The sequence below is a fragment of the Lethenteron reissneri genome, unplaced genomic scaffold (genome assembly GCF_015708825.2).
Source record: "Lethenteron reissneri isolate LAM-NWPU_2019-01 unplaced genomic scaffold, ASM1570882v1 scaffold_1638, whole genome shotgun sequence".
Lineage (NCBI taxonomy): Eukaryota > Metazoa > Chordata > Hyperoartia > Petromyzontiformes > Petromyzontidae > Lethenteron > Lethenteron reissneri.
In genome coordinates, this window is record NW_026891375.1 from 3,172,207 (window position 1) to 3,187,080 (window position 14,874).

Here is a 14,874-nt window from a genome sequence, read left to right on the forward strand (position 1 = left end):
GTTCACGACACCGCTCGCCCAGCTCCCGATAATCCGCTCGTTTCACGACAACCGCTCGTTCAGCTCCCCGATATCCGCTCGTTTCACGACAACCGCTCGTTCAGCTCCCCGATATCCGCTCGTTTCACGACAACCGCTCGCCCAGCTCCCCGATATCCGCTCGTTTCACGACAACCGCTCGTTCAGCTCCCCGATATCCGCTCGTTTCACGACAACCGCTCGTTCAGCTCCCCGATATCCGCTCGTTTCACGACAACCGCTCGCTCAGCTCCCCGATATCCGCTCGTTTCACGACAACCGCTCGTTCAGCTCCCCGATATCCGCTCGTTTCACGACAACCGCTCGCTCAGCTCCCCGATATCCGCTCGTTTCACGACAACCGCTCGCTCAGCTCCCCGATATCCGCTCGTTTCACGACAACCGCTCACTCGTCTCGGCTCGGCTCCCCGACCGCCTGTGTTAATTGCGTTGTGGTGTGACCCCTGCGTTGTGGTGTGACCCCGTGTTGTGGCGTGACCCCCGGGGGTGTGCGTCAGGTGCTAGCCAAGGACGGCGAGACGGAGGTGGGCAAGATCACGAAGCAGTGGACTGGGCTGGTGCGCGAAGCCTTCACCGACGCCGAGAACTTCGGGGTGCAGTTCCCCATGGACCTGGACGTGAAGGTCAAGGCCACGCTGCTCGGAGCATGCTTCCTCATCGTACGTTCCTCTCGCACCGGCACGCGAGCACTGGCACGTGTTGGCACGCGCGCACACACACACGCACTGGCACGCTCGCGTGTGTACCTGTGTGTGTGGACCTGTGTGTGTACCTGTGTGTGTACCTATGTGTGTGTACATTTGTGCGTGTGTGCGTGCGTGTACCCTGTGTGTGTGTGTGTGTACCTGTGTGTGTGTGTACCTGTGTGTGTGTACCTGTGTGTGTGTGTGTACCTGTGTGTGTGTGTACCTGTGTGTGTGTGTACCTGTGTGTGTGTGTGTACCTGTGTGTGTACCTGTGTGTGTGTACCTGTGTGTGTACATTTGTGCGTGTGTGCGTGCGTGTGTGTGTACCTGTGTGTGTGTACCTGTGTGTGTACCTATGTGTGTATATCTGTGTGTGTGTGTACCTGTGTGTGTGTGTACCTGTGTGTGTGTACCTGTGTGTGTACCTGTGTGTGTACCTATGTGTGTGTACATTTGTGCGTGTGTGCGTGCGTGTACCCTGTGTGTGTGTACCTGTGTGTGTGTGTGTACCTGTGTGTGTGTACCTGTGTGTGTGTACCTGTGTGTGTGTGTACCTGTGTGTGTGTGTACCTGTGTGTGTACCTGTGTGTGTGTGTACCTGTGTGTGTACCTATGTGTGTGTGTGTACCTGTGTGTGTGTGTGTGTACCTGTGTGTGTGTACCTGTGTGTGTGTGTTCCTGTGTGTGTGTGTACCTGTGTGTGTGTGTACCTGTGTGTGTGTACCTGTGTGTGTGCGTGTGTGCGTGCGTGTGTGCGTGTGTGCGTGCGTGTGTGTACCTGTGTGTGTGTACCTGTGTGTGTGTACCTGTGTGTGTGTACCTGTGTGTGTACCTGTGTGCGTGTGTGCGTGTGTGCGTGTACCTGTGTGTGCAGGATTTTATGTTCTTTGAGCATAACAAGTGAGACAAAGGCTGACGAAGCAGGCACCGCACACATGCACACACACACATGCACACACACACACACGCACACACACACACACACATGCACACACACACGCACACACGCACACACCCACACGCACGCACACGCACGCACACACACACGCGCACGTACACATACGCGCGCACACACACGCACGCACCCACATGCACACGCACGCACACACGCACACACCCACACGCACGCACGCACACACACACACACGCACACGCGCACACACACGCACACGTACGCACACACACACACCCACACACACCCACACACACACGCACCCACATGCACGCACACACGCACACACCCACACACCCACACACACACACGCACACACGCACCCACACACACACGCACCCACACACACGCGCACCCACACGCACGCACACACACACGCACACACGCACGCACGCACACGCCGCAACAACCACCACGCCGCCGACACTAACCGTGAGCGGGAATCAAGCTCGTGCCGTCGGGGTTTGTCGCGGTGCGCTAACCGCTGCGCCACCACTCCACCACTACGACTGCTTCTAGCCGGGCGTCGCCACCTTCCCCCGGGGGTTAACAGCGACCCGGCACACCACATCCAGTATACCTCGACGACATTACCGCAGCCGCCACGTCCTGCGGTCCCGTGATCTCGGCACACGGACCGCATTCACCCTAAACCTGTGGTGCAGCAGCAGCTGGTGCAGCAGGTGCAGCAGCAGTAGATGCAGCATCCTGTGCAGCAGCAGCAGGTGCAGCAGCAACAGATGCAGCATCATGCGCAGCAGTAGCTGGTGCAGCAGCAGCAGGTGCAGCAGCAGCAGGTGCAGCAGCAGCAGGTGCAGCAGGTGCAGCAGCAGCAGGTGCAGCAGCAGCAGGTGCAGCAGCAGCAGGTGCAGCATGCGCAGCAGTAGCTGGTGCAGCAGCAGCAGGTGCAGCAGCAGCAGGTGCAGCAGGTGCAGCATTCTGCGTAGCAGTAGCTGGGCTACGGAGCGCAGGGTTAATCCGGATCCGGAATTCGGGTTGAACTCGGCAGCCGGGAACCCCTTCCCTGTGACCTCTACCCCGTGACCTGCCCTATGTAACCTCTCCCCCTTGACCTCACCCCCATGACCTGCCCTCCGTGACCTCTCCCCTGTGACCTCCCCCTCGTGACCTGCCCTCCGTGATCCTTTCCTCCTTCGTGACCTCTCCTCCCCATGACCTGCCCTCCGTGACCTCTCCCCTGTGACCTCTCCCCTGTGACCTCTACCATGTGGCCTGCCCTCCGTGACCTCTACCCCGTGACCTGCCCTCTGTGACCTCTCCCCTGTGACCTCTACCCCGTGACCTGCCCTCCGTGACCTCTCCCCTGTGACCTCTACCCCGTGACCTGCCCTCTGTGACCTCTACCCCGTGACCTCTCCCCCGTGGCCTGCCCTCCGTGACCTCTACCCCGTGACCTCCCCCCTGTGACCTCTCCCCTGTGACCTCTCCCCCGTGACCTCCCCCCTTTGACCTCTCCCCCGTGACCTCCCCCCCGTGACCTCCCCCCCGTGACCTCTCCCCCGTGACCTCTCCCCCGTGACCTCACCTCCGTGACCTCCCCTTATCCGTCGTAGTCCGTGGCCTTAACTCTCTGGGTACGTCACCATTTCGTTCCTTCTTGCGGAGGAGGTGGAGGGGGGGGGGGGCATCGGGGGCGGGAGGATCAGATTGCCGATTCGGACTCAGCATCTTCACTTGGACTGCGGCTTCGAAGCCTCCGTGCGGCATCGGCTTGTGCCGGGCCGGGCCTCGTCACAGCTCACCGGATATCCACCACCGTCCCGTGGTGGATAATCTGATGAGCCGGGAAGCCTTTCGTCACGGGTGTCCAGTACGGGGCGGCAGGAACTGATCGTCGGCGATTTGTAATCACGCAAACGGGTTTTGATTCCTTACCCGTACCCGTACCCCAGGCCGCACCAGGGTCGCAAACGGGTACCTGTACCCGTACCCGGCCGGGTACGGGTACCCGTTCCCTACCCGTACCCGTACCCTACCCGAAATGAGTGACAAACGGTGACTGACCAGTGACTCACGGCCTACCCGTACCCGGCCGCACCAGGGTCACAAGCGGCTACCCGTACCCGGGTACGGGTAGCCGGGTATCGGGTAGGGTACGGGTATCGGGTACCCGGTTGCGACCTCTGGTTGTAACCCCTCCCCTCCTGCACACACGACGAGTTGACCCCCACCACCAGTCCCCCCCTCCCTCCCCCCCCCCCCCAAAATTACACTATGCACCGAAGCGACGGTCGCGAATGCCTTCCGTACGACGATGATGAGTTTTTTTTTTTACTCTCTAAGAAAGTTTTTTTTATTTTTAAAATCCCTTCAGGAAATTGTTTTTAGTATTTCTCTTTTCCCGAAAAACCCTCACGTCGGCGTCATTTCACCGATATCGCCGCCGTAGTTTTCGCGGAACCTTTTCACCGAGTTGCGCTATTACCGCCCATCTTATATCCCGTCGGTGGCGTTTCTCCGTCGTTGAACCCTGTGAACGCCAGCGGCTTTTCTGTCGGTGGGTTTGGCGGCCCAGGATTTTTTTTGTCGCGCGGCCGATCGAAACGATTACCTTGAAGAGGCTCAATCCTGGAGCACATTGCGGGCGACCTCTCTCGACTCCCAACAACATCGCCCGCCCGCCCGCCCGCTCACCCACCGCTGGCAGATTAGAACCCACTGTGCGCTGTCTACCTCAAAGCTTGAAGATGCCTCTTCTTGGCTCTTTCGGTAAAGTCACGTAGAAGGGAAGTAATAAAATAATAAAAATGAAACATAATAAAATAATTATCACGACGTTTCGGCTACAACGCAAGCAGCCGTCCTCAGGTGAAAACCAGGTCTGTCGAGGCGACAGCTTCTGAATGAAACAGCACCATGCTTGGAGCGTATATTTAAGCTGGGTTGGAAGGGGGGGAAAGGGCGCCTTGACAAAATAATTTGTATATCAAGAAGAATTCAGCATATTTATGGGAAATGCAGGTATGTGATTAGTACTACTCATGCCCGTGCATTATGCAGGATTAGCAGCATCAAAGGGAGGGGATATGGGAAATGCAGGTATGTGATTAGTACTACTTATGCCCGTGCATTATGCAGGATTAGCAGCATCAAAGGGAGGGGATATGGGAAATGCAGGTATGTGATTAGTACTACTTATGCCCGTGCATTATGCAGGATTAGCAGCATCAAAGGGAAGAGATATGGAAAATGCAGGTATGTGGTTTTCACCTGAGGACGGCTGCTTGCGTTGTGGCCGAAACGTCGTAAAGAATGATCTTATTATGTTTTATTTTTATTATTTTATTACTTCCCTTCTACGTGACTTTACCTAAATAACCAAGAAGATGAATCCCTGCAGTCACGAAAGCTTTAAATCGAAACTTAAAGATGCCGTCGCCCGCTTGCTAACCGTGCCGTGGGTTTGTTGAGCGAGCACCGCTGTAACAGGTCGAAATGGATCCGCGGCAGGACGAATGGATACGTGTTGACGCTGAAGGATGCCAATCATCGGGGGTGGCCTGATGTGTTTGGGGGGCTTATTCCATCCACCAATCGTGTCCTTTAGATGCAGAAATTGCGTGCCGAGGGATCGCTTTAACGATTTTTAAAAAAATGCGCGCTCAAAATATCGCAGCCCGATCGACGCTCCATCCACGCTCGGTCACATAGACCAACGCGCTCAAAATATCTCAGCCCGATCGACGCTCCATCCACGCTCGGTCACATAGACCAACGCGCTCAAAATATCGCAGCCCGATCGACGCTCCATCCACGCTCGGTCACATAGACCAACGCGCTCAAAATATCTTAGCCCGATCGACGCTCAATCCACGCTCGGTCACATAGACCAACGCGCTCAAAATATCTCAGCCCGATCGACGCTCCATCCACGCTCAGTCACATAGACCAACGCGCTCAAAATATCTCAGCTCGATCCACGCTCAATCCACGCTCGGTCACATAGACCAACCAACGCGCTCAAAATATCTCAGCCCGATCGACGCTCCATCCACGCTCGGTCACATAGACCAACGCGCTCAAAATATCGCAGCCCGATCGACGCTCCATCCACGCTCGGTCACATAGACCAACGCGCTCAAAATATCGCAGCCCGATCGATGCTCGATTGTCGTAAAAAAAACACATCGGTCGATTCCCGTTCCCAGTATTCCTTAAATGGGCAAAACCGCTCCCAATAACTCCATTTTGTGGGCCTAAAACACGAAACATAATTTGTCATTCACTCCGTTCGCGGATTCATTTTTTTTTATCCCGTCGCAGCGCGAACGACACGCGTAGCCGACGGGGTGGATCGGGCGCGGCGCGTCTGTCCGTCCGTTTGTCCATCGCGTTTTCCCTGCAAAGGAGAGGTAACAAGTATAACCCATAAAAAAAGTTTTTCACTATAAATCCTTTATATGCGTGGCGGCTAGAGTCCTCTCGTCCTCTGGCTTGAGATGGCTGCCACCTATGGGTCAGATGATTGCCTGCCACCATTAAGCAATTTGTAATTAAATATAAAAAATTCCTAAAAAGTGTAAAATTTTGGAAAAAAATTTCACGAACATTAATTGTCACGCACAACGAGTCTGTGTGCAAAATGTCAGCTCGATTGGATCACGGGAAGTGGGTTAAAAAACGACCGAAAAATTTGCACGGTCCTAAGCAAGCAAGCAAGCACGCAAGTGAACTTAATATAAAGGATTTAAAAATGGTGAACGGATCCCACGAACGCTCGCTCGCTCTATCCACCTTTCGGGGAACGCGTGGTTCCTTCTCCCCACCCCCTCCTCCGTAGTTTTGGGGGGGCCGGGGTTTGTGCCCACCGATGGTAGAGAGAGGACATCTCTTGCCAATGCGAAAAAAATTTTAAACGCACGCGTGTGTGTTTGTGTTATGCGCAAGTTGGTTGGGCTTTTCCTTTTTCTACTTTTCCTCCTCATTCTCCTACTCTTCCTCCACCTCCTCCTCCTCCACCTCATCCTCCTCCTTCCCCCTACCTCTTCCTCCTCCTTATATAATTACGCAATCTAACTCCAAAAAAACCCGTCCATTATGTGTGTGTTTAAAACGTAATCAATGCATTAACAAAATTGTATATGTGAAGCATGCAAGTCATTCTATTAAACTGGTTAAGCAAGACACGGGTGTGTGTCGTGACAATCTATTGGACGTCCAGCACAAAGTCTTCACCAGACACTGACATCCCTACCCAAGATGGCCGCCAGCATTGTGACCTATCAACACGAGTGTCCCTACCCAAGATGGCCACCAGCACTGTAACATCTATCAACACGAGTATCCCAACCCAAGATGGCCGCCAGCACTGTAACATCTATCAACACGAGTATCCCTATCCAAGATGGCCGCCAGCACTAACATCTATCAACACGAGTATCCCTACCCAAGATGGCCACCGGCACTGTAACATCTATCAACACGAGTATCCCTACCCAAGATGGCCGCCAGCACTGTAACATCTATCAGCACGAGTATCCCTACCCAAGATGGCCACCGGCACTGTAACATCTATCAACACGAGTATCCCTACCCAAGATGGCCGCCAGCACTGTAACATCTATCAACACGAGTATCCCTACCCAAGATGGCCGCCAGCACTGTGACGTGCGGTGAGGTCAATGGCTGGAGAGGCACTGGCCCGTGTCAGAGCCAGAGTCACACACTGGGGGGGGGGCCTCACTGGGGGGGCGTGGCCTCACTGGGGGGGGGGGCGTGGCCTCACTGGGGGGGGGGGGGCGTGGCCTCACTGGGGGGGGGGGCGTGGCCTCACTGGGGGCGTGGCCTCACTGGGGGGGCGTGGCCTCACTGGGGGCGTGGCCTCACTGGGGGGCGTGGCCTCACTGGGGGGGGGGCGTGGCCTCACTGGGGGGGGGGCGTGTCTGACACGACTAGGGGACACCACGGGCTGATGTCCCCTACCCAACATGGCCACCGTGCGTTGTGAACACTTTCCCTACCCAACATGGCCACCGTGCGTTGTGAACACCACCCCGCGGCGTCTCCCCTACCCAAGATGGACTCACGCGAAACCTTCGCTGACGTCACTCAGCCGCCGACCAATGGCGAGGCGTGAAAGCGCGCCAAGGGCGAGAGAGGCCCGCGACGTTTCCCGCCAAATCTGCGATGGCGCCTGTGGGTAACGAGGGCGGTGAGGAGACTTTATATTTTACTATTTTTATTATCTTTTAATGTACAAAATGTGTTTTTTGTTACGCCGTAGACTGCTCGATGCAGCCCCTAGATCGATTTCCTCAGCTTGCTCTTCACGTAACTCCCGAGTCAAACCCAACATAGGGGGGGGCTACGGTTTTTTAGTTTTGAGGCTGAGCCGACCTAGACGAGCGCCAGGGCGTGGGTGCTGTCCACCCACCCCACAGTGCCGCTCGCTAACAGCACTTGCCCCTACAGTCTGTTAGAGGCTACACGGGGGACCTTTGTCTTTGTATCCCTATTCGTGGGCGATATCTGTATCGGTCATTGGCCTCCCCTAGGTCGACTCAGCCTCAAATTAGTGACCTGTTGTAGCGGGGACCTTTGTCTGTGTCACCTTCATAGGTAGCTGCTACTAACAGCACTTGCCCCTGCAGTCTGTAGAGGCTACACGGGGGAGCTTTGTCTTTGTGTGAGCGTGCTAGTGGAGCGGTGGTTCGGGCTGAACGATTAATCGATTTCAAATCGATTTAAAATCGATTTGAAATCGATTAATCGCAATTTGAAACAATGCTATTAGCAAATCTCAAAGGCTGCGATTTTTTGCGATTTGAAAAGTCATGTTTACTTTCTTATTGGGATTTTTAATCGATTTGAAATCGATTAATCGTTCAGCCCGAACCACCGCTACACCACTCTGTTGTTGTTGTATCCTCAAATCTTGCAACTCAATTTTAACCCACTTCCCAATGTGGTATCGACTGCAAACTTGGTACACGTATGTCGTACTGATGACAATACCATATTCTAACATTAAAAATAAAAAAAACATACTTTTAAACATTATTTTTTACATGTTATGTTTCGGCTTGGGTCTAATTGTCCACGCTCAACTGACGTTGTCTGTAATTGGCCACGGCCCCTTACGTTGTGGCAAGCCTCGGGGCCACTTCCTGGAGTCGTGGAGTTCTGCCATTATTAGTACGGTACATTTCATGAAAGCGTGTTTTTAAAAAAGTTTTTTTTTATATGATATACTTTTCATTCAACGGTTTTATGTTTAACTTCACTGGTGTGTGTCGTGGTCAAATCTTGTGATCGAAAGTTAGTCTACTTTCCGTTGGTCAATCAATTTCACATTTTGCACGCTACTCAGATCCGGTGACAATGCGTGGCTCGATCAAAATCGGCATCAATTCATCAATGAATTGCCTCCTTTCAAGCAATTGCAATTTTTTCATGGACGGCTTATTAATGATATGTATTTTTTTCTTCTTGGTTCTTTCGGTAAAGTCACGTAGAAGGCAAATAATAAAGTAATAAAAATAAAACATTATACAATTCTCACGACGTTTCGGCCACAACGCAAGCAGCCGTCCTGAATTTCAGACGCTGTCTTTCCGACAGACCTGTTCTACACCTGAGGACGGCTGCTTGCGTTGTGGCCGAAACGTCGTGAGAATTGTATTTTATTATTTTTTTATTTCCCTTCTACGTGACTTTCCCGAAAGAACCAAGAAGAAGAATATCCCTGCAGTCACGAAAGCTTTAAATCGAAATAAAATAATATAAAATAAATATTTTATTATTTCCCTTCTACGTGACTTTACCGAAAGAACCAAGAAGATGAATCCCTGCAGTCACGAAAGCTTTAAATCGAAACATTTTTTGTGTAGGTCAAAAACTCCGCGCTCCCTAAACTGTAGAATAATCAAGGAGCGCCCCACGGGTTTTATGTTTTAGTTACAAATGTCCAAAAATATTCCCATCAGCCGGTGACGGCCGAAAGAAAAATTCCTCGTTACTTTTTAGTGCACTTTAAAATAAAACCGTTGTCTTTAAAAAAAAAAAAAATTTTAAGGAGTTTTTTTTTGCCCTCCCTAAAGATTCCCTCGCCAGCTCCAGGAGTCGCCGCGACAAGAAGGACACGGCGGGTCGCAGCGCCGCTTTGGAGAAACTCCGCAAGGCGAAGGCCGGGGAGAAGGTCTCCTACGAGGTACAACCCCCACCCCGTCGCCACCACCACCACCACCAGTTGTGGCAACTCGCAGCAAGAGGCTGTGACGAGTTTGATTCCTCGACTAGAGGGCGGTTGTTGTGCGCGTTGTTCGTGGCGGAGGTGACCCACTTACTCCAGCACTTACTCACTTGCTCACCTACTCACCCACACACTCACTCACTTACTCACCCACTTACCCACACACTTACTCACCCACTTACCCACTCATCTACTCACCCATCCTCTCACTCACTCACCCACTTACTCATCCACCCACTCACTTACCCATCCATTCACTCACCCACTTACTTACTCACCCACTTACCCACTCACCTACTCACCCATCCACTCACTCACCCACTTACTCACCCACCCACTCACTCACTTACCCATCCATTCACTCACTCACCCACTTACTCACCCACCCACCCACTCACTTACCCACCCACCCACCCACTCACTTACCCACCCATCCATTCACTCACCCACTCACTTACCCACTCACTCACCCACCTACCCACTCACTGACCTACCCACTCACTCACTTACTCACCCACCCACTCACTCACCCACCCACTCACTCACTCACTTACCCACCCACCCATTCACTCACCCACCCATTCACTCACTCACCCACTCACCCACCCACTCACTCACTCATCCACCCAGTCACTCACCCACTCACCCACTCACTTACTTTCTCACTTACCCACTCACTCAACCACTTACCCACCCACTCACTTAACGACCCACTCACTTCCCCACTTACTCAACCACCCACTCATTTACCCACTCACTCACGCACTCACTCACCCACTCACTCATGCCCCCACTCACCCACCCATTCACTGCTCCACTCTTTTACTCACCCACCCACTCATCCACCCACTCTCACTCACTCACTCACCTATTCACTCACCCACCCACCCACTCACTCACTCACTCACCCACCCACCCCACCCACTCACTCACTCACTCACCCACTCACTCACTCTCTCACTTACTCACCCCCTCACTTACTCACCCCCTCACTTACTCACCCACTCGCTCAACCACTCACTCACTTACCCACCCACTCACTTAACGACCCACTCACTTCCCCACTTACTCAACCACCCACTCATTTACCCACTCACTCACGCACTCACTCACCCACTCACTCATGCCCCCACTCACCCACCCATTCACTGCTCCACTCTTTTACTCACCCACCCACTCATCCACCCACTCTCACTCACTCACTCACCTATTCACTCACTCACCCACCCACCCACCCACCCACTCACTCACTCACTCACTCACTTACTCACCCCCTCACTTACTCACCCACTCGCTCAACCACTCACTCACTTACCCACCCACTCACTTAACGACCCACTCACTTCCCCACTTACTCAACCACCCACTCACTCACCCACTCACTCATGCCCCCACTCACCCACCCAGTCACTGCCCCACTCTTTTACTCACCCACCCACTCATCCACCCACTCTCACTCACTCACCCACTCACTCACCCACTCCGTTGAGCTATCAGTTGTGATAGGCAGGACGCTTCTGACAAACAGCTGTACAGCTACAATACAGTTTTGTTTTTGGGGTGAGGTCGCGTAAATATACAAATGTGTCGTTAAATCCGCCACCACCCGACAGCCAATCAGTCTGGTTTGTCACGTAAACAGAACGTACCAGTTAGTTACTAGTACAGCACCAGTGTGTAGTGTAGTGTGTAGTGTATAGTGTAGTGTGTAGTGTATATAGTGTAGTGTATAGTGTAGTGTATATAGTGTAGTGTATAGTGTAGTATACTAGTACAGCACTAGTGTATAGTGTAGTGTATAGTGTAGTGTATAGTGTAGTGTATAGTGTAGTGTATAGTGTAGTGTATAGTGTAGTTTACTAGTACAGCACTAGTGTATAGTGTAGTGTATAGGGTAGTGTATAGTGTAGTGTATAGTATAGTGTAGTGTATTGTATAGTGTAGTATACTAGTACAACACACCGGTTGTGTGTTGGAGAGCAAAGCCACAACATTTACAATCTGAGTATCGCGATGTTTCGCCAGTAATCACAACCAGCTTCCTCAGGCGACAGCCACATTAGTGGCTGGGCTGTACAGCCCCATGGGCTTCGCCTGCTAAAAAATTAACCCGTAAAAACAAAGTTCTTCACTATAAATCCTTTATATGCGTGGCATCGGTTTTATTTTATTATTCATTTCTGTTTTTCTTGAGTAAGAGTTTCATTTTTATCACATTGGTATTTTAAATTAAATATGAAATTTTTTTTTCCTAAAAAGTGGAAAATTTTGGGAAAAAAATTTTCACGAAAATAAATTGTCACGCACAACGAGTCTGTGTGCAAAATGTCAGCTCGATTGGATCACGGGAAGTGGGTTAAAAAACGACCGAAAGATTTGCACGGTCCTAAGCAAGCAAGTGAACTTAATATAAAGGATTTAATAAAGGATTTAAAAATACAAGTTTTAGTTCGGCGTACGCTTGCGCGCGTGTAGACTTAACGGGGTTGGGGGGACAATCTTTGACTTCCAGGTGGAGGACGTGACGCGTGTGTACGACGAGGTGACAGAGGAGGAGTACTCGAACCGCGTGCGGGATCGCCAGGACGACGATTGGATCGTGGACGATGGTAACGATGCCCCGTGCTGCTCCTTTGTTGCCTGCGTTGAGTTTCCTGGGAGCCTACGGGCGTCTGTGCGAGTCTGTGGGTGTCTGTGCGAGTCTGTGGGTCTCTGTGTAAGTAAGTCTGTGGGCTTCTCTGTGTGAGTCTGTGGGTCTCTGTGTGAGTCTGTGAGTCTCTGTGTGAGTCTACGGATCTCTGTGTGAGTCTGTGGGCTTCTCTGTGTGAGTCTGTGGGTCTCTGTGCGAGTTTGTGGGTGTCTGTGTGAGTCTTTGGGTCTCTGTGTGATTCTACGGGTCTCTGTGTGAGCCTGTGGGTCTCTGTGTGATTCTGTGGGTCTATGTGTGAGTCTACGGGTCTCTGTGTGAGTCTGTGGGCTTCTCTGTGTGAGTCTGTGGGTCTCTGTGCGAGTCTGTGGGTGTCTGTGTGAGTCTGTGGGTCTCTATGTGAGTCTGTGGGGCTCTGTGTGAGTCTATGGGTCTCTGTGTGATTCTACGGGTCTCTGCAAGTCTTTGGGTCTCTGTGTGATTGGGTCTCTGTGTGAGTCTGTGGGTCTCTGTGTGAGTCTGTGGGTCTATGTGTGAGTCTACGGGTCTCTGTGTGAGTCTGTGGGTCTCTGTGTGAGTCTGTGGCTCTCTGTGTGAGTCTTTAGGTCTCTGTGTGAGTATGCGGGTCTCTGTGTGAGTCTATGGGTCTCTATGTGAATTCTGTGGATCTGTGTAAGTCTATGGGTCTCTGTGTGAGTCTACGGGTCTCTGTTGCATCCTTCGTTGAATCCACGCCCGAGTTTCAACTCCCTCCGCTCCCGACCCGCAGACGGCATCGGCTACGTCGAGGATGGACGTGAGGTTTTTGACGATGAGCTGACCGAGGATGTCCTGGAGAGTCGCAACAAGGGTGAGAACGATCACCGCCCCCTCGCCCCCCTCACCTCTTCGCCACCTCATCGTCACTCTTCCACATCGTGGTACGGGCTGCCACTTGGCGTGCCGTGAGACGTGACAAATACCCGACAAATACCCGATTGCGACCTCTGGGATGAAGCCATGTTGCAGGCGCGGGTAGGTTGATTCTAGAAACTTGAATTGTGAGAAGAGACAAGACGTTGGGAAATGAGTGACAAACGGTGACTCACCAGTGACTCACGGTCTACCCGTACCCGGCCGCACCAGGGTCGCAAACGGGTACCCGTACCCGGCCGGGTACAGGTAGCGGGTAGGGTACGGGTATCGGGTACCCGGTTGCGACCTCTGGGATGAAGCGTGGATTATCCAAGATCGTGGCTCATCCCCCGGGCGTCCTCACAGTCATTAGCGCGGATAATCGTGAGTCCGCTGTGCTGTACCCTGATTTTAAATGTTTCTTTCTCGGGGTTGCCCCGGTTGGGCCCGTCGCCGGTTGGGCGTGCCCGCAGACCGCAAGGGAGCTGGCTCCTCCCGCAAGACGGCCGGTGGGGAGGCGAAGAAGCCGGTCACCAAGTCGAGCAACATCAAGAGCATGTTCATGGCGAGCAGCGGCAAGAAGACGTTGGAGGTGCTGTGCCTTTATACACGTGGGAGCAAACGCACGCATGCGAGGGGGCAACGCTGTATCCCATGCAGGCGAGCTAGCGTAGGGCTCCTCCGAGACACCCGTTCACGGGAAATAAAGGTGGAACAGATGGAGATTAGTCCACACACGGGGTGGAAGGGAGTGAGATGGAACAGATGGAGATTAGTCCACACACGGGGTAGAGGGGAGCGAGATGGAACAGATGGAGATTAGTCCACACACGGGGTAGAAGGGAGTGAGATGGAACAGATGGAGATTAGTCCACCCACGGGGTGGAAGGGAGTGAGATGGAACAGATGGAGATTAGTCCACCCGCGGGGTGGAAGGGAGTGAGATGGAACAGATGGAGATTAGTCCACACACGGGGTAGAAGGGAGTGAGATGGAACAGATGGAGATTAGTCCACCCGCGGGGTAGAAGGGAGCGAGGTGGAACAGATGGAGATTAGTCCACCCGCGGGGTAGAAGGGAGCGAGATGGAACAGATGGAGATTAGTCCACCCACGGGGTAGAAGGGAGTGAGATGGAACAGATGGAGATTAGTCCACGGGGTAGAAGGAGCGAGATGGAACAGATGGAGATTAGTCCACCCGCGGGTAGAAGGGAGTGAGATGGAACAGATGGAGATTAGTCCACGCGCGGGGTAGAAGGGAGCGAGATGGAACAGATGGAGATTAGTCCACCCGCGGGTAGAAGGGAGTGAGGTGGAACAGATGGAGATTAGTCCACCCGCGGGGGGTAGAAGGGAGCGAGATGGAACAGATGGAGATTAGTCCACCCGCGGGTAGAAGGGAGTGAGATGGAACAGATGGAGATTAGTCCACCCGGGGTAGAA

At 52.9% G+C, this 14,874-nt stretch overlaps 1 protein-coding gene and 1 long non-coding RNA gene across 3 annotated transcripts in view; both read left to right on the forward strand.

Moving 5' to 3' along the window:
* Nucleotides 1-540: 540 nt before the first annotated feature.
* LOC133362937 (uncharacterized) lies at nt 541-6,822 on the forward strand. 2 transcript variants are annotated; one of them, XR_009757549.1, is made up of 3 exons: nt 541-698; nt 1,600-2,543; nt 2,607-6,822. It is a non-coding gene; the product is annotated as an uncharacterized LOC133362937 (long non-coding RNA). The 2 variants fall into 2 exon arrangements; XR_009757548.1 differs by having other exon boundaries at nt 1,600-6,822.
* Nucleotides 6,823-7,797: 975 nt separating this feature from the next.
* POLA1 (DNA polymerase alpha 1, catalytic subunit) overlaps nt 7,798-14,874 on the forward strand; it is a 54,645-nt gene continuing 47,568 nt past the window's right edge. The window contains exons 1-5 of the mRNA XM_061581950.1: nt 7,798-7,849; nt 9,738-9,847; nt 12,402-12,498; nt 13,306-13,386; nt 13,904-14,041. Of these exons, the coding sequence (XP_061437934.1) occupies nt 7,825-7,849; nt 9,738-9,847; nt 12,402-12,498; nt 13,306-13,386; nt 13,904-14,041 (451 nt within the window). The 5' untranslated portion in view covers nt 7,798-7,824. The remainder of the gene's footprint in view (nt 7,850-9,737; nt 9,848-12,401; nt 12,499-13,305; nt 13,387-13,903; nt 14,042-14,874) is intronic.